Source organism: Tachyglossus aculeatus, chromosome X1 (genome assembly GCF_015852505.1).
Source record: "Tachyglossus aculeatus isolate mTacAcu1 chromosome X1, mTacAcu1.pri, whole genome shotgun sequence".
In the NCBI taxonomy this organism is placed as follows: domain Eukaryota; kingdom Metazoa; phylum Chordata; class Mammalia; order Monotremata; family Tachyglossidae; genus Tachyglossus; species Tachyglossus aculeatus.
The window spans coordinates 120,831,150-120,854,815 of record NC_052101.1 but is presented as its reverse complement, the minus strand read 5'-3'; the positions used below and the strand labels follow the sequence as shown (position 1 = coordinate 120,854,815).

The window sequence follows — 23,666 nt, the reverse complement described above, 5'->3', positions numbered from 1 at the left end:
GATTTTTTTTTCAGTAATGTTTAATGGTGAAGAGGAGCTAAGTTGCTTAAATTCATCATTAGCACATTGGACTCTTATCTAGTGTGTTTGCCCTCTTCTTTATCAATGAATAGAACACAAAAATTGAGCTCAAAGATACAGGAGACAGAAAACCCCCTCTCATGGATCTCACCCTGGGATACTTTTTGATTTTTAAGACATTTCAAAAGGCAAGATGAATACTTGACACAAACTTTCATTTATCTTTGTAATCAATATTCTTCCATTCAGAATTATTCTTTAAAACGTGTGCGAGCAGAATATTTTTAGAAGTATTTAAGTTTAAATGCAGTGTTATAAAACATTCAGAGCTGAAATAGGGTGCTGAATCCTGAAATTTGAACTGTGGAGTCTGATTTGGGGTCTACTCTCCCCAAGAGAAACCTACTTGCTTTGCAAAGCCCAGTGATGATAGCAAGGGCGAATTCAGTTTTCTGGGTCTTCCGGGTGGCATTTCTTTTTGTTTCTCAGCAAGACGTATTACGCTTTCTGTTGGGAAGAAGCATTTGCTGTCGGGGTAAACTTTTAGGAGTTGTGTTTATTTGGGTCTGAAATTTATGTAGAGAAACCCAATCTGTGAAGTCCAGTAAATACTCTTTTGGGTGGGGCGAGGCAAGAGGAGGGGGGAGAGAGGCCAGAGAGAAGGGTTCATTGATCCAGTAGCTGAAGATGTTGCATGTGGAGGTGAAATTTTATGTAGAACTATAATAATAATAATGATGGTATTTGTTAAGCGCTCACTATGTGCCAAGCACTGTTCTATGCTCTGGTGGGGTACAAGGTAATCAAGTTGTCCCAGGTGGGGCTCACAGTCTTAATTCCCATTTTACAGATGAGGTAACTGAGGCACAGAGAAGTTAAGTGACTTGCCCAAGGTCACATAGCAGACATGTGGCGGAGCTGGGATTAGAACCCATGACCTCTGGTAATTCTCCTCCATTAAGTTTGGGGAAGATTATTGGTGATGCTTGTCACCCCTCTAGACTGTAAACTCATTTTGGGCAGGGAATGTGTCTGTTGTATTGTTGGTTGTACTCTCCCAAGTGCTTAGTACAATGCTCTGTACAAGGTTTGTGGTGAGCTAGCTCCTTTTCCTCCAGAAGTGTTCAACTGGAGTTGTGTAGGCTTTTTTTGGTTACATTTTTATATGCTTAGCCCTTGCTGTAAATGGCACATTTGAGAAATTTCATTGAAGGTGTGAATTGGTTTGAAATGAAGAAAATTTAGCAGTTTGTTCCAGATTAATCAATCGTTTTTATTCATTCATTCATTCAATCGTATTTATTGAGTGCTTACTGTGTGCAGAACACTATACTAAGCACTTGGGAAGTACAAGTCGGCAACATATAGAGATGGCCCCTACCCAACAACAGGCTCACAGTCTAGAAGACTGATTGCTTACCATGTGCAGAGCACTGTACTAAGCATTTGGGAGAGTACAATATGACAGAGTTGGACAACACATTTCCTGCCCAGAATGAACTTACGGTCCAGAGGGGGAGACAGAACATTAATATAAATAAATAAATTAGGGATCTGTACCTAAGTGCTGTGGGACTGAGGGAGGGGTGATTAAAGGGTGCAAATCCAAGTGCAAGGGCAACCCAGAAGGGAGTGGAAGAAGAGGAAATGAGGGCTTGGTAGGGGAAGGCCTTTTGGAGCTGTGTTTTTAATAAGGCTTTGAAGGTGGGGAGAGTGAACTGCAGTTGGATATGAAGAGGGAGGGTGTTCCAGGCCAGAGGCAGGACATGAGCAAGAGGTCGGTGTCCAGATAGATGAGACTGGGGTACAATAAGTACCTTGGCATTAGAGGAGTGAAGTGTGTGGGCTGGGTTGTAGTAAGAGAGCAGTGAAGTGAGGTAGGAGAGGCCAAGGTGATTGAGTGCTTTAAAGTTAGTGGTAATGGTGTTTCTGTTTGATGCGGAGGTAGGTGGGCAGCCACTGGAGGGTCTTGAGGAGTGGGAAAACGTGGCCTGAGTGGTTTTGTAGAAAAATGATCTGGGCAGCAGAGTGAGGTATGGACTGGAGTGGGAGCGGCCGGACCCCCACCCCCGACCGCGGAGGGAAGGGTAACAGGGAAGGGAGAAGGATGGGAGAAAACATTCAGGTAGTCAAAGTGGAAGAATAGGTGGTTGGTTTACTTCTCTTCCTATGTATTTTTAGCAGAGAAGCAGGTCAGATTTTGTGCTAAAGGCATACAACGGACTTCCTGCTTTCAACGTTTCTATATTGAAAGAAAAAAGCTCGAGAAGCATTGTGGCCTAGTGGATGGAGCATGGGCCTGGGAGTCAAAAGGATCTGGGTTCTGATCCTGGCTCTGCCACGCAGGCTTACACAGCCTATCTGCTGTGTAAACTTGAGTAAGTCATTTTAATTTATCTGGGCCTCAGTTACCTCATCTGGAAAGCAGGGGTTAAGACTGTGAGCCCCATGTGGGACAGGGACTGTGTCCAACCTGACAACTTTGTATGTACCAGGGCTTACTGCAGTTCCTGGCACATAGTAAGCACTTAACAAATGCCATAAAAAAAGGGAAGATGTGGAATAGCATAGCGACTGAGTGCACATTTGTACTTGTATTAGTGATAATCGTTCATAAACAGTGAGATAAACAAAGGGCTGACGTGTTTGCATTTTTTCATTCTGACTTCAGTAATATAATCAGTTTGGCAGTTGGGAAGAGTGGTGAAGTTGGAAAAGTGAAAAACTATAACCCTCTGTTGCACCTTCTGTCTCTCCTCTGTCTCACTCTTCTCTGACTGTGTTCTCTCTCTCTCTCTCTCTCTCTCTCTCTCTCTCTCTCTCTCTCTCCCCCCCCCCCCCCCCCCCCCCCCTTTCCCCTGCTTCTTCTGCCTGTCATCTGGGATTGGGTCTTCACCCCCCATCCCACTGGCTAAACTGGCAAATCCTCCTGATTTAAGCCATTACCAAGCAGCGTGGCTTAGTGGAAAGAACACAGGCTTGGGAGTCAGAGGACATAGGTTCTAATCCCGGTTCTGCCACTTGTCTATTGTGTGACGTTGGATGAGCCACTTCACTTCTCTGTGCCTCAGTTGCCTCATCTGTAAAATAGGGACGAAGACTGAGCCCCACATGGGACAACCTGATTACCTTGTAACTACCCCAGCGCTTAGAACAGTGCATGGCACATAGTTAAGCACTGAACAAATACCATTATTATTGTTATTATTAGTTCCTTCACAAATTCAAATTGAAGTTGAAAGAGTAGCCTGGCAAAATTTAAACTGGTAGGGAATCCCCTGCCCTCAGGCAGGATGCCATTTTCTGTATTTTGCCGGTTGCAGTAAAATAAGCTTTAATTTTAATTTGCTATTCAAGAGCATCTTTGTGGCATTTAAACTTAATTTGTGGACTGCAGGAGTAAATAAATTGGGTGTGACTCAAATTAGCTAAAATTTTGAAATGAATAGAATGGAGAAGTCTTGAGGAAAGAATGAGATGCAAAAGATAAAGCCTCCATTCCACGATATTTTAAAATCATTAAAATTGGGCTTCAAGTCTTAGTTCTTGCCAGGCCTTTAAGCATTGAAGGGTATCAGTTTGAGCATCACTTAGGGGGCTTAAAAATAACTGGTGAGGTCTAGGTTAGTTTGAAGGGTTCTTTCCGAAGTCCAAATACTGGTTTCTAAGGAGAAGAAACAATTTACATCCAAAGTCATCATGGTGCCAAGCAGTTTAAATTCTGGCTAGTTGATGAGCAAGAGAAAGGAAAATTTTTAGAGCTATGAAATTATGTATTGTGAATCAACCACTGGGTTTTTGTTTTGTTTTTAGGTTCAAAAGAATGATTCTAACTCGGGGAAGGAGTACAACAAGGCATGTATTATCGTCTTTTTCCTCCAAAAATAGGTCCATTGGGTTTCTTCTTAAGATCTTGAAATTGCAAACAACTTTCACCATGACAGACTCAAATTTGAACTCCTGGAATTCAGGAGAAGCAGCATCGCCTAATGGAAAGAGCATGGAAGTCAGAAGACCAGGATTCTAATCCTGGCTCCACCACTTGCCTGCTGTGTGCCTTTGGGCGAGTCACTTCACTGCTCTGTGCCCCAGTTACATCATCTGATAATCCATAGTAAGCGCTGTGTGCTCTGCACACTGTAAGCGCTCAATGAATACACTTGATTGAATGATTGTAAGATGGGGGTTTAATACCAGTTCTCCTTCTGTTTAGGACAGAGACAATGTCCAACCTGATAAACTTGACTCTACCCCAATGTTTAGAACAGTACTTGGTGCATAGTAAGTGCTTAACAAATAGCAGTATTATTATCATTTCATGTTTTCTTAACTAAGACAACATGCAGCAGTCCTCTGTACTAACACTCCTTTAGCTCTCTTCTCATTCATTCATTCATTCATTCAATCGTATTTATTGAGCACTTACTGTGTGCAGAGCACTGTACTAAGCGCCTGGAAAGTACAAGTCGGCAACACATAGAGACGGTCTCTACCCAAGAGCGGGCTCACAGTCTAGAAGGGGGAGACAGACAAGAAAACAAAACATATTAACAAAATAAAATAAATAGAATAAATATGTACAAATAAAATAAATAAATAGAGTAATAAATACGTACAAATATATATACATATATACAGGTGCTGTGGGAAGGGGAAGGAGGTAAGGCAGGGAGGAGGAGAGGAAGAGGAAGGAGGGGGCTCAGTCTGGGAAGGCCTCCTGGAGGAGGTGAGCTCTCAGTAGGGCTTTGAAGGGAGGAAGAGAGCTAGCTTGGTGGATGTGCGGAGGGAGGGCATTCCAGGCCAGGGGGATGATGTGGGCCGGGGGTCGACAGCGGGACAGGTGAGAACAAGGCACAGTGAGGAGATTAGCGGCAGAGGAGCGGAGGGTGCGGGCTGGGCTGTAGAAGGAGAGAAGGGAGGGTTAGGTAGGAGGGGGCGAGGTGATGGAGAGCCTTGAAGCTGAGGGTGAGGAGTTCATTCATAATAATTATGGTATTTGTTAAGCGCTTACTATGTGCCAAGCATTGTTCTAAGCACTGGGGTACATACAGGGGAATCAGGTTGTCCCATATGGGGCTCACAGTCTTAATCCCCCTTTTACAGATGAGGTAACTGAGGCCCAGAGAAGTGAAGTGACTTGCCCGAAGTCACACAGCTGATAAGTGGCAGAGCTGGGATTAGAACCCACGACCTCTGACTCTCAAGCCCGGGCTCTTTCCACTGAACCACGCTGCTTCCCAAAGAGCACATACGGCTTCTGAGGGAGTGGATGTTTGTTACCCTCAATTAGATACCTTATAGTAATAATTATGGTAATTATGGTATTTGTTAAGCACTTACTATGGGTTAAGCACTGTTCTAAGCACTGGGATAAATACAAATTCATTAGCAGTCTCAGTCTCTGTCCCACATGGGGCTCACAGACTGAGTAGGAGAGAGAAACAGGTATCGAATCCTAATTTGACAATTGTGGAAACAGAAGTGCAGAGGAAGCAAAGTGACTTGCCCAAGGTTACTCAGCCGGCGAGTTGTGGATCTAGAATTAGAACCCAGGTCCGCTGACGCCTGGGCTCTTCACACTAGGTCCCGCTGCTTTCCAGTTTGACCACGGTGCATTTTGACCACAAAGCAAACCTCCAAAAATGCAAGTAGTGCTTTGCTGGTAACACCGGGGCTAGAGAACCTGGCAAACAGGTGGCTCTTGGAGCAGTTGGGACCAAGTCGCAAGAAGGGAAAGGGTTTAAATCTGACAGTTAAATGGGGCGTGCCCAAGTGTCTACCTTCATGTGAGCTTCAAATCAACATGTGCAAAATTTTTGGCAAGGACCACTTTTTTATGACCACATATGTTAACATTTAATTGCTTAAATTCATAATTTAGGGAAGGCAGTGTGGCCTCATGGATAGAGCATGAGACTAGAAATAAGGAGGCCCGGGTTTGAATCGCACTATGTTACTGACTTGTGGTGAGCTCACCTCCTCCAGGAGGCCTTCCCAGACTGAGCCCCCTCCTTCCTCTCCCCCTACTCCCCCTCACCCCGCCTTACCTCCTTCCCCTCCCCACAGCACCTGTATATATGTATATATGTTTGTACATAACAGTGCTTTGCACATAGTAAGCGCTTAATAAATGCCATTGTTATTATTATTATTATTATTTATTTTACTTGTACATATTCTATTTATTTTATTTGGTTTATATGTTTTGTTTTGTTGTCTGTCTCCCCCTTCTAGACTGTGAGCCCGCTGTTGGGTAGGGACCATCTCTATATGTTGCAAACTTGTACTTCCCAAGCGCTTAGTACAGTGCTCTGCACGCAGTAAGCGCTCAATAAATACGATTGAATGAATGAATGAATGGTGGACTCTTGGACAAGTCATCTAATCTTTCTGGGCCTCAATTTCCTCGTCTGTAAAATGGGGATAAAATAAGAGTGTGGGAATGTGTCTGATCTCATCGTCATCATCAATCGTATTTATTGAGCGCTTACTGTGTGCAGAGCACTGTACTAAGCGCTTGGGAAGTACAAGTTGGCAACATATAGAGACAGTCCCTACCCAACAGTGGGCTCACAGTCTAAATAACCTTGTATCAGTCTTAGTACTTAGCACTTACTAAACGCTTAATGCATGTCATTATTGTTGTAATCTGTTGTTGGTCCATATTAACATTGCTGTCTGACCTTTGAAATCGTAAACAGTGCTTGTACTCTTGTGTTTTATATGACAAAATATATTGTTCAATATTTCTGGTTCTTGGGAAAATGCATTAATGCATGTTACACGGTTTCCTATGGGAAACTCTACTTCATTTAGCACTCTGTTTTCATGGAATCAATTAAGAGTGCTAACCGGGGCATAGCAGTAATTGTTTACCATCCTTCCCCAGGAAATGCTTCGGAGTTTTGTGAGCAACAATAACCTGAAGTAGCCAATATTCAGAAAAGCATGGAAAAAAGTATTAGTATGGGGGGGGTGGGGGGGGAAATCAGTTTGTGGGCTTCTAAAAGGATTCCAGTGAACAGCCATTTTAGAATGCTTTGTCCTCTTTGGAACCTGATTTGTCCTGTTATTCCATGAGTGCAATGTCACTTGGTGTGTTGCAGATGAATCTGCCCCATCTTCAATCGTAAGTCTGAGAGGTGGGCAGTTTCTCACTCCTCACCATTGGCTTTAAAGCACTGTCACCTTGCCCCCTCCTACTTCACCTCGTTACTCTCCTACTTCAGCCCAGCCCTCACACTTCGCTTCTCTAAAGCTAACCTTCTCACTGTGCCTCGGTCTCGTCTATCTCACCACTGACCTCTCACCCACATCCCGCCTCTGGCCTGGAAAGCCCTCCCTCCTTATATTCAACAGACTATGACTCTACCCCACTTCGAAGCCTTATTGAAGACACATCTCCAAGAGGCCATCCCTGACTAAGCCATCCTTTCCTTTTTTTCCACTCCCTTCTGTGTCGCCCGGACTTGCTCCCTTTATTCACCCCACGGCCCCAAGCGCCATACACTTATAATAATAATAATAATAATAATAATAGTAATAATAATGATGATGGCATTTGTTGAGTGCTTACTATGTGTCAAGCACTGTTCTAAGCACTGGGTGGATACAAGGTAATCAGGTTGTCCCACATGGGGCTCACAGTCTTAGTCCCCATTTTCCAGATGAGGGAACTGAGGCACAAAGAACTTAAGTGACTTGCCCAAAGTCACACAGCAGACAAGTGGCGGAGTTGGGATTAGAACCCATGACCTCTGACTCCCAAGCCTGTGTTCTTTCCTCTGAGCCATGCTGCTTCTCCATTAAAAAAAAATAATGATGGCATTTATTAAGCGCTTACTATGTGTGAAGCACTGTTCTAAACACTGGGGAGGATACAAGGTGATGAGGTTGTCCCATGTGGGGCTCACAGTCTTAATCCTCATTTTACAGATGAGTAACTGAGGCACAGAGAAGTTAAGTGACTTGCCCAAAGTCACACAGCTGACAGTTGGCGGAGCTGGGATTTGAACCCATGACCTCTGACTCCCAAGTCCGTGCTCTTTCCACTGAGCCACGCTGCTTCTTTATTTATTTTGGAGTCTCCCCCTCTAGACTGCTCACTGTGGGCAGGGAATGTGTCTGTTCTTGTACTGTACTCTTCCAAATGCATAGTACAGTGCACTTCACACAGTAAGTGCTCAATAAATGCGATCGACTGTTTGGGTACAGTCCCCCACCCCCCTTCTACTAGAAAGGGTGTAATCTGCTCTTCACTTGTGATAGTTGGATAAGTATCTCGTGGCATTATCAGTTATTACCTCAAGGCTAAGATAGCAGGTTTCTTTCCCCAACCCCCACTCCCTTTATGAATGTTCCTAATGATACTTTACCGTAAAGATGTGGCAGCAGTTTCAGGTAAGATGAATGACTCGGCCCACCCCAGCTGTTAAGGTCAGAGGTTCTGACAAAGGGAAGGGAATGTGACTCCAATGCATGCTTAGGGAAAGCCAAACCAAAAATAGCATGCCTTTTCTTTCAGAGCTCAAGTTCAAATTTGGGGATTAAATGTTTCTTTTTTTATGGTATTTGTTAAGCACTTGTTATGTGCCAGGCACTGTACTAAACGTTGGGGTAGATAGAAGCTCATCAAATTGGACACAGTCCATGTTCCACATGGGGTTCCCAGTCTTAATCCCCATTTTACAGGTGAGGTAACTGAAGCACAAAGAAGTCAAGCGTCATGCCTAAAGTCACACAGCAGACAAGTGGCGGAGCTGGAATTAGAACTCAGGGACTCTGACGCCCAGGCTCTTTCCACTAGGCCCCGCTGCTTCTTGGGCAGCTCGTTGTTTGGTCTTTGGGCAGATGTGGTGGTGGAGACTGAAGCTGTCCTAGCAGACTTCTAGGAGCAATTTCCAGGGTGTCCAGTCTGTGCCTCTAGAGAGCATTTAGGCAAGTTAGCCTTGGAGAATAGATTAACCAGCTCATTAGGGATGGGCAGATTGGCTTTACCACTTGGAGGCACAGCCTTTGAGTGCTGACACTTGTAATCTTCTGAGATCTGAGGTCCATGAACTGTCAGTAAGGTTCTTTCTCATTTCTGCTTTCCCTAAGTATTACTAGAAATGAGTTCTGAGCATAATAATAATAATGATGGCATTTGTTAAGCACTTACTATGTGCAAAGCACTGTTCTAAGCGCTGGGGAGGTTACAAGGTGATCAGGTTTTCCCATGTGGGGCTCACAGTTTAATCCCCATTTTTCAGATGAGGTAACTGAGACACAGAGAAGTGACATGACTTGCCCAAAGGACACACAGCTGACAATTGGCAGAGCCGGGATTTGAACCCATGACCTCTGGCTCCCAAGCCCGGGCTCTTTCCATTGAGCCACGCTGCTTCTCTACTGTGGGAGACGTTCATCTGACATACTTACTCCATCAGTCCTAACAAATAGGAGAAAAAGCGGTTTCCTGGTGTCCTCAAAATGATGTTTGCTTTGTGAGAGGACTAGTCCTATGATCTCTCACCTAAAATTGGCACTTTGGGCAGGAACAGGGGAAATAGTAATAATAATAGTAATAGTGGAATTTTTTTAGGGCGTTTATAGTGATGTTCTTGTAGTGATGTGCCTAGCACTGGTCTAAGCACTGGGGTAGATTCAAATTAAGCAGGTCAGACACAGTCTCACATGGGGCTCACAGTCTAAGTATGAGGGAGAATAGCTATTGAATCCCCATTTTACAGATGAGGAAACTGAGGCACAGAGCAGTTAAGTGACTTGCCCCAGGATTAAAACCCCAATCCTCTTTCTAGGCATTCTGGATGTATGTTTTTTTATCCAATCATGGCATGAGTTACCTGCAGTGAACTGTTGGTAGAATATGTATGTGGGAAGTTTTAATAAGTAAAACTTGAGGCTTTGAATTTTGGTGATGCCGATGTCAGAAGATGATTTGGCTGGGCGTATCAGGCAGGTGGGCAGGAGGGAGCTCGGGTATCTCTCCGGTGTGTGGATTGATGACTTGCTTTTAGGTCTGCTTGTCACCCTCACTGTTTGGCCCAGCAAACGGCTTTCTTTAATCCAGCAATCTGGCAAAGATCCTTTCTATTCATGTGCTTGGAAGTGTCCTTGGGCTCAGAATATGGCAGGTGAGAACATAAGAAATGGCCTGCTAGGTCAGAGCAGTGGCCCGTCCAGCCCAGAGTTTTGTCTCTGGCAGGGGCCCCAAAGGATGCACGGAAGAGCAGGATAATGGCTGCTTCATCTTCATGGTTGGGGATGTGATGATGATGATGATGGCATTTATTAAGCATTTACTATGTGCAAAGCACTGTTCTAAGCGCTGGGGAGGTTACAAGGTGATCAGGTTGTCCCACATGGGGCTCACAGTCTTAATCCTCATTTTACAGATGAGGTAACTGAGGCACAGAGAAGTTAAGTGACTTGCCCAATGTCACACAGCTGACAATTGTTTTGTTTTGAATGCCACGTGTTTTGTTTTGTTGTCTGTCTTCCCCTTATAGACTGTGAGCCCGTTGTTGGGTAGGGACTGTATATGTTGCCAACTTGTACTTCCCAAGCACTTAGTACAGTGCTCTGCACACAGTAAGCGCTCAATAAATACGATTGAATGAATTGGCAGAGCTGGGATTTGAACCTATGACCTCTGACTCCAAAGCCCAGGCTCTTTCCACTGAGCCATGCTGCTATCGAACAGAAGCAGTATGGCCTAGGTCTACTCCTGGCTCTGCCACTTGTCCGCTAGGTGACCTTGGGCAAGTCACTTCCTTTCTCCGGGCCTCAGTTCCCTCATCTGCAGAATGGGGGTTCAATACCTGCTCTACCTCCTACTTAGATTCTGTGCCCCATGTGGGACCGAATGACCTTGGATCTACCTCAGCGCTTAGTGTAGTACTTGACGCACAGGAAGGACTCACTCAACAAATACGGCAATTATTATTGTGATTAACATCCTGTTCGCCCTCCTACTTAGACTGGGAGAGCTTCATGAAGGACAGAGACTGTGTCTAATCTGATTACCTTGTTTCTTCATCTCCACTAGCACAGCACCTGGCATGTAGTAAGCACTGAATTATCATTACTATTATTATTATGGTTAATAATACTTTTCCCACTAAAAACCCATCAGATATCTATTACCCACATATCTATTTAACACTTATCAAGACTTCTAACTTCCCAGTTTCCTTTAATCCCTACCATTCCCACTAACAAACCCAATGAGCAGACAAAAGTGATGGTATTTGTTAATAATAATAATGATGATGGCATTTGTTAAGTGCTTACTGTGTGTGAAGCACTGTTTAAGCACTGGGGGGGATATAAGGTGATCAGGCTGTCCCACGTGGGGCTCACTGTCTTAATCCCCATTTTACAGATGAGGTAACTGAGGCCCAGAGAAGTGAAGTGACTTGTCCAAAGTCACACAGCTGATAAGCGGCAGAGCCGGGATTAGAACCCACGACCTCTGGCTCCTAAGCCCTTGCTCTTTCCACTAAGCCACACTACTTCTCTATATGGTATTTTAGTGTTTACTATGTGCCAGGCACTGTACTAAGCGCTGGGGTGAATACAAGCAAATCAGGTTGGACTCTGTCAGTCCCTGTCCACGTGGGACTCGGTCTCAACCCCCATTTTACAGATAAGGTAATTGAGGCTTAGAGAAGTTAAGTGACTTGCCCAAGATCACACAGCAGACAAGTGGCGGATTGGGGATTAGAACCCATGACCGTCTCCCAGGCCCGTGCTCTATCCATTCAGCAATTACCACCCTTAGTATTATTCATCCTGAATTGGTCCAGGCCCTTCTTGAATCTATTTATATTTCCAGTACAACTTTCTGTGGTAATACATTTCATGTGTTTATCAATTACTGTGTGAAAAAGTTTTTCCCTTTAATTTTTTTTGTTTGTTTTGAAATTTTCCCCTTCAAAGTATGGCATTTGAGGGTGGTATTGAGAGTAGTATTTGTTAAGTGCTTATTATGCTCACAGTTTAAGTAGGAGGGAGAACAGGTAATAATAATAATGATAATACTGGTATTCGTAAAGCACTTTCTATGTGCCAAGCACTGTTCTAAGTGCTGGGGTAGATACAAGGTAATTAGGTTGTCCCATGTGGGGCTCACAGTCTTAATCCCTACTTTACAGATGAGGTAACTGAAGCACAGAGAAGTTAAGTGACTTGCCCAAAGTCACACAGCTGATAAATGGCAGAGCCAAGATTAGAACCCATGACCTCTGACTCCCAAGCCCATGCTCCTTCCACTAAGCCACGCTGCTTCTCTCAGACTACGCGCCTTCTCTCTGCTTTGGTTTTTGGGTCAAATTCCCCCCAGTCCAGCAGTGCCGGATGACTCACTGCTTGTGGCTTTGTTTCCTTGGACCTGAACTGCCCGTTAAAAGGTGGGATCAGAGACCTGCTAATAATAATAATAATGATAATAATAATAATAATAATTATGGCATTCGTTAAGCACTATGTGCCAAGCACTGTTCTAAATGCTGAGGTAGATACAAGGTAATCAGGTTGTCCCATGTGGGGCTCACAGTCTTAATCCCCATTTTCCAGATGTGGTAACTGAGGCACAGAGAAGCTAAGTGACTTGCCCAAAGTCACACAGCTGCTTCTCACGATAGCCAGATTGGACACAGTACCTGTTCTACACAGGGCTCACAGATCTGAGGTAGGGAGAGACAGGTAAACTGAGGCCCAGAGAGAAGTGATTTGCCCAAGGTCACACAGCAGACTAGGGGCAAAACTGGGTCAAGGACCCAGGTCTCCTGACTTTCCAGTCCCAAGTGCTTTCCACCAGGCCTCACTGCCTTTTGAATGAAAACCAAGCCAGGGCAAGTTAGAGAAGCAGCATGGCCTGGTGGAATGAGCACGGGCCTGGGAGTCAGAGGTCCTGGGTTCTAATCCTGGGTTCAGCACTTGTCTGCCTGTGTGACCTTGGGCAAGTCACTCTACCTCTGTGTGCCTTGGTTTCCTCATCTGTAAAATGGGGATTAAGACTGTGAGCCCTATGTGGGACAGGGACTGTGTCCAACCTATCTTGTATCATCTACATGCGCTGCCTCGAATTCCTCAACGCCAACTCTCTCCCCAACCCCCTCCAATTTGGCTTCCGTCCCCTACATTCCACGGAAACTGCCCTCTCAAAGGTCACCAGTGACCTCCTGCTTGCCAAATCCAATGGCTCATACTCTATCCTAATCCTCCTTGACCTCTCAGCTGCCTTTGACACTGTGGACCACCCCCTTCTCCTCAACATGCTATCCAACCTTGGCTTCACTGACTCCGTCCTCTCCTGGTTCTCCTCTTATCTCTCCGGTCGTTCATTCTCAGTCTCTTTTGCAGGCTCCTCCTCCCCCTCCCATCCCCTTACTGTGGGGGTTCCTCAAGGTACAGTTCTTGGTACCCTTCTGTTCTCGATCTACACTCACTCCCTTGGTGACCTCGTTCGCTCCCACGGCTTCAACTATCATCTCTACGCTGATGACACCCAAATCTACATCTCTGCCCCTGCTCTCTCCCCCTCCCTCCAGACTCGCATCTCCTCCTGCCTTCAGTACATCTCCATCTGGATGTGTGCCCGCCACCTAAAACTCAGTCCACTAAACCGCGCTGTTAATCCCCGACCAGAGCCAGGATTGGCTGCTGGCACAACTCTGCCTTGACATGCCCTGGCCCCTCCACCCCCTACCAGCTAGCCAGCCTGCCCTGCCAAAGGCATTGGAGTCCTGGCCTTCAGAGCCCCAAACCTAGCTAGAGATCATTTCAAGTGTCCAGACCAGCAAGAGTAACAGGAACGTGCTTTGCAGTTACATGCCTCGGCGATATTTTTAGTTGCTTGGAATCGACTTTTTCTTCACGATTTTCGCCTGGGGAAGCTTGCTCAATACAATAAGCCCACAGATTGGAATCATCAGGGAAGAAGGTGGCTCACTCACCTCGAATTTTTATTTTTCCATAGTAGCAAAATAGTTTGGGACTTGTACAGTGTGCATTCTTTTCCCCATGCATTTTAACTTTACAGCTCTACTGGAGTCATAGACTGTTTCATAGCTTATTAGTCTCTGTACACAATTAGAAATAAATAGTCTGGGGCCAAGTATGGGCCTGTTCTCCCTGCTACAAGTTTATTGGCCCTAGTAAAATGTGTTTATGCTGACCTGGAAATTCACAATACCCAAGTGGAATTATGTTTGTGAATGGCCTTGTAAAGTTCTTACCCTTCTGTCAAAAGGAATTGTTGTCCTATTCAACCAGAAATGTAATTCAAGGATCCCCTCAATCAAGCAATCAGTGGTATTTATTGAGCACTTCCTGTGTGCAGAGCTCTGTACTAAGTGATTGGGAGAGTACAATAGAACAGAGATGGTAGACATATTCCCTTCCCTCAATGAGCTTACAGCCTAGAGGAAAGCAGCGTGGCCTAATGGATAGAGCACGGGTCTGGGAGTCAGAAGGACCTGGGTTCTAATCCCGCCTCTGCCACTTGTCTCCTGGGTGACCTCAGGTAAGTCACTTCACTTGGCCATACCTCAGTTAACTCATCTGTAAAATGGGGATTAAGACTGTGAGCCCCATGTGGGACATGGGCTGTGTCCAACCTGATTAGCTTGTATCTACCCAGCATTTAAGTATGGGGCCTGGCACATAGTAAGCGTTTAACAAATACCATAAAAAAAAGCTGCAGGAAAGCAGGGGAACACATACTGGCTACAGCTGATTAACTCGAGAGGCTTGAACTGTTTCAGTTTACGGTGTCCTAGTTTAACAGATTATCAGCTTTAGTAAGTGGCAGCCATGTCGTTAGCGAGTGCCTGCCCCCTATCAATCAGTGGTATTTATTGAGAAGTCACTGTGTGCAGAGCGCTGCACTAAGCGCTTGGGAGAGGACAGTACAACAGAACTGGTAGACACAGTTCCTGCCCACAAGGAGCTTACAATCCGAGAGGGAGAAACAGACATGAAAATAAATTACAGCTAGGGGAAATGGCAGAGTGTAAAGACATGTCCATAATTGCGGTGGGACTGAGAATGGGGTAAGTATCAGAGTGTTTAAGGGGTACAGATCCAAGTGCAAAGGCGACACAGAAAGGAGAGGAAGTAGAGGGAATGAGAGTTTAGAGCTCAGTGGCTGGCGAGTAAAACTTTTTATTTGCCTTCCTTCGTGTTGCTACGGACAGACTGCAAAAACAGTCCCCATTTGATTCTTCATCTCCCAGATCCCGTGGGCCTAATGCCTGCCTGTGACTGCACCCAATAATCATGATGTTATTTATTAAGTGCTTACTCTGTGCTGTGACAGTGCAAAGTGCTGGAGTATATATAATAATAATAATAATAATGGTATTTGCTAAGCACTTACTATGTGCCAGGCACTGTTCTAAGCTTTGGGTGAGCCCCCTGCTTCTAGACTGTGAGCCCGTTGTTGGGAAGGGATTGTCTCTATCTGTTGTTGAGTTGTACTTTCCAAGCATTTAGTACAGTGCTCTGCACACAGTGAGCACTCAATAAATTCGATTGAATGAATGAATTAATTAATACAAGATAATCAAGTTGGACACAGTCCTATCTCACATAGGGCTCACAGTCTTCATCCCCATTTTACACGAGGGAACTGAAGCCCAGAGAAGTGAAGTGACTTGCCCAGGGTCACACAGCCGAAAAGTGGTGGACCTGGGATTAGAACCCATGGCCTTCAGACTCACAGTCCCATGCTCCATCCACTAGACCAAGCTGCTTCTCACGATAGCCAGACTGGACACAGTACTTGTTCTACACAGGGCTCACAAATCTAAGAGGTAGGGAGAGACAGGTAAACTGAGGCCCAGAGAGAAGTGATTTGCCCAAGGTCACACAGCAGACTAGGGGCAAAACTGGGTCAAGGACCTGGATCTCCTGACTTTCCAGTCCCATGTGCTTTCCACCAGACCTCACTGCCTTTTGAATTAAAACCAAGCCAGGGCAAGTTAGAGAAGCAGCATGGCCTGGTGGAATCAGCATGGGCCTGGGAGTCAGAGGTCCTGGGTTCGCCACTTGTCTGCCTGTGTGACCTTGGGAAAGTCACTCTACCTCTGTGTGCCTCGGTTTCCTCATCTGTAAAATGGGGATTAAGACTGTGAGCCCTATGTGGGACAGGGACTGTGTCCAACCTATCTTGTATCTACCCCCACACTTAGTACCGTGCTTGGTGCGTGATAAGTGCTTAACAAATGCCATCGTTATTATGAGTGTTATTAGGGCCAAACTCTTCAGCTCTGTGATTAGAATTACAATGAATTGGTAACATGGCAAATGCTTATATTATTATTCTAAGCATGTGTGCACTTCACAGTTTAAACGGCAATTCCAATTTTGATTTTACAGGCAAACCCTAGTTAGAACCTTATTCTTCGGCTATCCATCCTGTTACCGTGCCATGCACAGCTTGGGTCTGGAGAATCAATCAATGAGAGCCCTTTAGTCTATGTTTTCCATATTGATTTCCAATCTCCTTTAGGTCTGTAATTTTTCAATTAATGTTAGGGATTCATTTGGTTTAGTAATGATTACGACTTAAACTCTGTGCATCTGTGAGCTACTGGAAGGGACACGGACCTGGGAGTCAGAGGACCTGGGTTCTAATCCTGGCTCTCCCAGTGGCCTGCTGTGTGACTTGAGCAAGTCACTTCACTTCTTCTGTGCCTCAGTTTCGTCAACTTCAAGGGGGATTCAAAATCAATCAGTGGTACATATTGAACACTTATTGTATGCAGAGCACTGTGCTAAGCAGTTGGGAGAGGGCAATCTAACAGCAGACACAAAGCAGCATGGCTTAGTGGCAAGAGCACGGGCTTGGGAGTCAGAAGACGTGGATTCTGATCCTGGCTCCGCCTCTTGTCTGCTTTGTGACCTTGGGCAAGTCACTTCACTTCTCTGGGCCTCAGTTACCTCATCTGTAAAATGGAGATTAAGACTGTGAGCCCCATGTGGGACAACCTGATTACCTTGTATCTACTCGAGCACTTAGAACAGTGCTTGGCCCATAGTAAGCGTTTAACAAATACCATCATTATTATTATTTGTCCACAACAAGCTAACAGAGTAGAGGAAGAAGGTCCCATAGGATACAAAGGCGTTATTCTCCCATATACAAAGTTTGGCTCTAGAGCCATAATATTTTTGGTCATTATAGCCCGGTTCTACCTGTAACGGAATAGCCTGCCACTTCTCTGCTGTGCAACCTTGGGCAAGTCGCTTCACTTCTGTGCCTCAGTGACCTCATCTGTTAAGTGGGGATTAAGACTGTGAGCCCTACATGGGACAGGGACTGGGTCCAACCTGATTAACGTGTATCTACCCCAGCACTTAGTACAGTGCCTGGAACATAGTAAGTGCTTAATAGATGCTATTAAAAAAAAGTCTCATGGCCTTTAAAGTAAGTAATGTCAGGGTTCCTCTTAAGGGGGTTCTTCAGAGGGAGCTTTTACAATTGCTTTTTAACCAAAGAGTTGTCCAGTTGCAGCAAAGACCTTCAAATGTTTCCTAGTGCCTTGGTATTTTCCCGGTTATTGTTGTGCTGTTGGAATGATGATATAATAATGATGGCATTTATTAAGCGCTTACTGTGTGCAAAGCACTGTTCTAAGCGCTGGGGAGGTTACAAGGTGATCAGGTTGTCCCACGGGGGGCTCACATTCTTAATCCCCATTTTACAGATGAGGTAACTGAGGCATAGAGAAGTTAAGTGACTTGCCCAAAGTCACAGAGCCGATAAGTGGCGGAGCCGGGATTAGAATCCTATTACCTCTGACTCCCAAGCCCGTGCTCTTTCCACTGAGCCACACTGCTTCCCTATCTTTCGGCATCCTACCTCTGAACCTGGGATCTGCTCATCCAGAGTAACTCTAGGACTAAAGCCACACAAACGAAGACTGCAAAAAAGGAAGCCATATGCTAGTAACCTTATACTCTTCTAAAAACAGGTTGGGCAAGTACAAAGGTGGTAATTAAGAGGAAAATGGGGCTCTCCATTTGGGTATTTCAGTGGCTCATGTGTGTAATGAGTTGTTTGCTCCCTCTCAAGTTCCTGGAAGTCTCCTTTTCGCCTCAAAAAGGCCAACGTCCTTGGTGCAGATTGGTCCTGGCAATCTGCAGAGAGTTCTGAAAAGCCGGCACTGGCCATATAAATTGCATCTCTTTCTTTATATTAACTTTGATTAACTGAAAAGCAGCGTGACTTAGTGGAAAGGGCACAGGCCTAGAAGTCAGGGGACCTGGGTTCTAATCCTGCCTCTGCCACTGATCTGCTGTGTGACCATGGGCAATGGACTAAACTTCTCTGGGCCTCAGTAATCTCATTTGTAAAGCACATAGTAAGTGCTAAACAAATACCATTAAAAAAACAAAGCCAACAACAAGAAAAAATGTATCTGTCTCCCCCTGTAGACTGTAAGTTCACTGTGGGCAGGGAATGTGCCTGCCAACTCTGTACTCTTCCAAGTGCTTAGTAGACTGTTCTGCACGTAGTAAGCACACAGTAAAGAGCATTGATTGATTGATGTGTTCCCTCCTTTTCCTCAGGTTGGTTCTTCCAGGTCTTTGGTAAGACAGGTAGTCAGGGCTGTGGCCCCAAAATAGTAATAAAAATAATAATAATAATTGCGGTATTTGTTAAGCACTTACTATGTGCCAGGCACTGTACTAAAGCGCTGGGGTGGATAGAAGCAAATCGGGTTGGACACAGTCCCTGTCCCACAAGGGGCTCACAGTCTCTCAATCCCCATTTGACAGATGAGGTAACTGAGGCCCAGAGAAGTGAGATGACTTGCCCAAGGTCACACAGCAGACAAGTAGTGTAGTCTGGATTAGAACCCATGACCTTCTGACTCCTAGGCCCATGCTCTAGCCACTACACAAGGCTGCTCTCTTGGGTGATAAGCAGAGGACTGTGGAAAACACATCTGCAAATTCACTTGAGAAGCACTGTGGCCCGGTGGAAAGAGCACAGACATTTGTAGTCAGGAGGACCTGGGTTCTAATCCTCACTCTGCCACTGAGTTTTAATCCCAGATCCACCACTTGTCTGCCTTGTGACCTGGGGCAAGTCACTTCACTTCTCTGGGCCTCAGTTCCTTCATCTGTAAAATGGGGATCGAGACTGTGAGCCCCACGTGGGACAGGGACTGCGTCCAACCCGATTTGCTGTACCCACCCCAGCGCTTAGTACAGTGCCTGGCACATAGTAAGTGCTTAACAAATACCACAATTAGTATTCTCTGGGCCTCAGTTATGTCATCTTCACAATGGGGATTCAGACTGTGAGCCCCACGCAGATTAGCTTGTATCCACTCCAGTGCTTAGTGCAGTGTCTGGTGCACAGTAAACACTTATCAAACGCCTTTACAAAAACAAAACATGAGCATCAAATTCGATGCCTAGATAGCTTTTTTCCCCCTGTTGCGCAACATGACCTGATTCTTTCAAACTTGGGCCTTCCAGGTGTTGTGGGAAAGCTTGCACAGGGCCCAAATTCCCAAATCTCGGGAGGGCCCAAGATTTCTAGTTCCCTAACTAAGGGAGAAGGGCCGCCTGCTTGGGAGGGCATCCCCAGGAATGCCTGACATTGTCACGGTGAGTGGGATGAACAAACCAAAAAGGGAGGTATGAGGCTCGGAAATGTAGCTGGACAGTCGGAGCATTATGCACTTCTTTGCAACGTGCGACGCTCCAGTTTCCCAAAATGAGGGAACGGTTTCAGTTTGTTAACCGTGGCTGTTGCAGTTGGTCTATGAAATATTCAATCTTCTGGCTCTGATTCATTCTGCTTGGTTAGAGCACAGCGATTAAGCTTTATAGAGCTGAATAGTCCCATTTTATGATGGGCAACAGATATTCTGGGAAGTCACTTGGGGGAATTGGATTTATGCTTCCTTATTTTTCCATTCAGGAAAAGGAGATGTACAGGATTAAATAATATTTAGGGAGAAAATCAATGTAAAGGTGTTGAAAAAGAGAGCTTGACCTGGAGCTGGATTACATGACTCTAGAGAAATGGAGGATTTAAAGGTCTTATTACAGTCTGGCTGTTCCTTGCAGCAGGTCTTTGACCTGAATTGGAAGTAATTGGAAAGCATATGTTTGTATAATGAAGCTCAAATCCTACAACCGTATCCTAAGGAGAAATCTACGATTGGTGTTTTAGAGTCTAACCGAAGGTTTTTAAATAGAAAAAAAATTTGATAATTTATATGCACTATATACAACAGTAAATTTAAAGCAAATGCCTCTAGGGTTTAATTAAACAATTTAATACTGGGGAGAATTTAAAAAGTGTGAAATTGTGTTTTAGCTGTTACACTGTTACTCCCTTCACAGTAGATTTGAAAAGGTGAGACAATATGTGAAATTGTGGGGGGTTTTTCCGAAGTTACCTATTTGTTGAAATAATTACATTGCAAATGCACCTATAAGCAGGGGAAGTTCCTACTTGGTTTTTGAAGTGGTTTTTATCGTTAAAACTTTTTTGTTAACATCTTTTAACCATGTTGGAGTAAACAACAGGACATCTCTCTATATATATCTGTAGATATAGAAATAGATATGTAATTGTCTTTTAAAAGAAGGCACCACTGATAATGGAATTCACCGATTTGTATGTGTGTGTGTGTGTGTGTGTGTGTGTGTGTGTGTGTGAGTGAGTGAGTGAGAGATTGAAAAGGCCAATGAGAATCTGCAGTCTCAGCCACATTGGGCACACACAGAGATTGTCCCTTGTTATGTTCTTATCAACCAGTGGTATTTATTGAGTGCTTACTATGTGGCGAGCACTGTACTAAGCACTCGAGATAATCCCCCTTTTAGACTGTGAGCCCGTTGTTGGGTAGGGACCGTCTCTATATGTTGCGAACTTGTACTTCCCAAGCGCTTAGTACAGTGCTGTGCACACAGTAAGCGCTCAATAAATACGATCGAATGAATGAATGAAATGCCTGGTGCTGTTCTCTCAATCCAGACAAAACAGGGTCAGAATACTGTGGATCACCACTCTCAGTGACTACGTGTATTCACCAGGATTTATTTCAGAGCATTTCCCAACAAAACAATCAGATCATCAAAACGGCAAAATATTTATTTAAATGATTATTTTCCGTGAATTTTTATTAAGATCTTATTTGCCTAGATCCTTTACAATGTAACATTGTTAGCCTCATTCTGAAAAGGCTGTGGCCACGAAATGTTGTAGGGGTTGCAGTTTGGGCTGTTGCAAAACTATTCGTTGAAAGCAATTATTATGCTGTTAATGCATAATGTTAATGTAGTGTCACCTGGCCTCTGTCTGTGGGGATTGAAACCATGATATATATTTATATATGAGAAAGGGCCGTTTATGCACGTATACATTTGCATATATAAACTGTCCTTTGTACTTGAAGATGCCACTGATAGTAAAGTTCAACTATGGGTGTGGCTGGGGTAGAAAAGTCCAAAGCAACACTGACAGCGCTGACCACACTGTACGCTCAGAGTATCCCCGTGTAGTCACGGTTGTGGCTTTCAGTGACTAGGGCTGTTGCTGCTTTTGCATCTGTACCTCAGTCAGTCAATCAATCAAGTGTATCAAGTGTCTACTCTGTGGCAATGCAGAAATGAACTCTGAGGGACCCCCGCAGTTAAGAGTCTTTTGAAAAGAGCTGCTCCTTTCTTGATTTGATGGGGGCCTTGCTGGTATGTCTGAGGCAGTTGTCTCCCAGCTGCAATAAGCAATGCATTGGTAAACAACTTCCTTCGGCCTTACTTTTGGCTTCCCGATTACAGCCCACTGTTCAGCAGCTGTTTGGGTAAAACTCCTGTTTATTCTCCTCGTATGGCCCACCTAGTACAGGTGTGGTGAGGTGAGCTTCAGTTCTACAATACTCACTTCATTCCAGGCCTTGGTCATTTGTGATCCTGTCTTGCTGTTTGACATTGAAAAGCAGTGTGGCCTAACCTGGGAGTCAGACAGAGCCGGGTCCCAATCCCGGCTGCACCACTTGTCGGCTGTGTGACCTTGGGCAAGTAGCATAACTTCTCTGTGCCGTGGTTACTTCCTCTGTAAAATGGGGATTAAGATTGTGAGCCCTGTGTGGGACAGGGACTGTATCCAACCCTCTTATCTTTTGTCTTCCCCAGCGCTTAGTACGGTGCCTGGTTCATAGTAAACACTTAATAAATACCACTATTATTATTATCGTTATTGAGTATAGCCTGTAAGTGACATTGATGGGACTGTTCAAGGAGTCGGATGTGTTTTCTGGGAGGCGTTCCAGTCACCCAGTTGTAGACCGGGTTGGACATCGGTACAGCTCTTTAGACTTTTAGTTTGACCCAGCAGTTTCCCCAGAGGGCATGCTGGCCTTCTTGATTGGATTTTTGATTTCCTTGTCTATCGTTGCGTCATTGGCCAGTGTGCTGCCTAGGCAACAGTATTCCGTGAGAGCACTTAGCTTCGCCTTTACCGGTACAGCACTCAATCACCTTGCCCCCTCCCACCTCACAACTCTCCCACAGTAACCAGTCCGCACACTTCGCTCATTTAATGCCAGCCTACTCGCTGTACCTCGATCCTATTTCTCTGCCGACCCCTCGTCTGCGTCCCGCTTGTAGCCTGGAAGCCCTCCCTCCTCATATCCGACAGACAATTACTCTCCCCACCTTCAAAGCCTTATTGAGAGCCCAGCTCCTCCAAGAGGTCTTTCTTGACTAGGCCCTCATTTCATCCTTTCCCATTCCCTTCTGCGTTGCCTTGATTTGCTCCCTTTATTCACCCCTCCCTCAGCCCCACAGCACTTAATTAATTTATTTATATTAATGTCTGTCTCCCCCTGTGTAGACTGTAAGCTCCTCGTGGGCAGGGAATGTGTCTACCAACTCTGTTACATTGTTATATTGTACTCTCCACAATAAGCACTCAATAAATATGATTGATTTGATGGATTCTTGAATGTGTGTGTGTGTGTGTTTGTGTGTTCGTTCCCTGGTGCGAGTTGATACTTCACCTTGGTTTTTTGAGATGTCTCCTCAGTCCATGCAGCTGGCCAATATGGCGAAGTGGTTGACAATCGTTTGGGTGTGTGCCTCTCTGGGGCCCAGGCATCTGTGTGTGGCAATTCTTTAATGACCGCCTCTAGGACGCTGGACGATGCTTGAAGTCAGTTGAATTGAAAGAGTTTCCCAGAGGAGTGGAAGCGTATCCTCACACCTGCCTCCAGTTCTGTTGTTGCATCCTCCGCCATGCCTGTGTAGAATGAATTGGAAAAGAAAGAAGCAGTGTGACCTGGTGGATAGATCCCAGGCCTGGGAGTCAGAAGGACCTGGGTTCTAATGCTGGTCCTACCACTTGTCTGTTGTGAGACTTTGGGCAAGTTCCCTCACTTCTCTGGGGCTCAGTTACCTCATCTGTAAAATGGGGATGATGAGTGCATGCCCCATGCGGGACAGGGACATTGTGTCCAACCTGATAAGCTTGTATCTGCCCCAGTGCTTAGTACAGCACCTGGCACATAGTAAATGCTTAACAAATACCATAAAAAAAAAAGACCAGGCCCACCTTGGCTCCCCACTTTACCTCACTGGAAGAGGGAAATGGAGCAGAGAGGGTTTGACCT

The 23,666-nt window shown here is 45.1% G+C and overlaps 1 protein-coding gene across 4 annotated transcripts in view; it reads left to right on the top strand.

The window, feature by feature from the left end:
- The window catches only part of ELL (elongation factor for RNA polymerase II), a 145,139-nt gene that overhangs the window by 34,722 nt on the left and 86,751 nt on the right, over positions 1 to 23,666 (top strand). For 2 of the 4 annotated variants that reach the window (XM_038740280.1, XM_038740281.1), the window contains exon 2: positions 3,835 to 3,876. The exons of the other annotated variants lie outside the window; for them this stretch is intronic. In XM_038740280.1, coding sequence (XP_038596208.1) covers positions 3,835 to 3,876 — 42 coding nt within the window. The remainder of the gene's footprint in view (positions 1 to 3,834; positions 3,877 to 23,666) is intronic. 4 annotated transcript variants of the gene reach the window in all.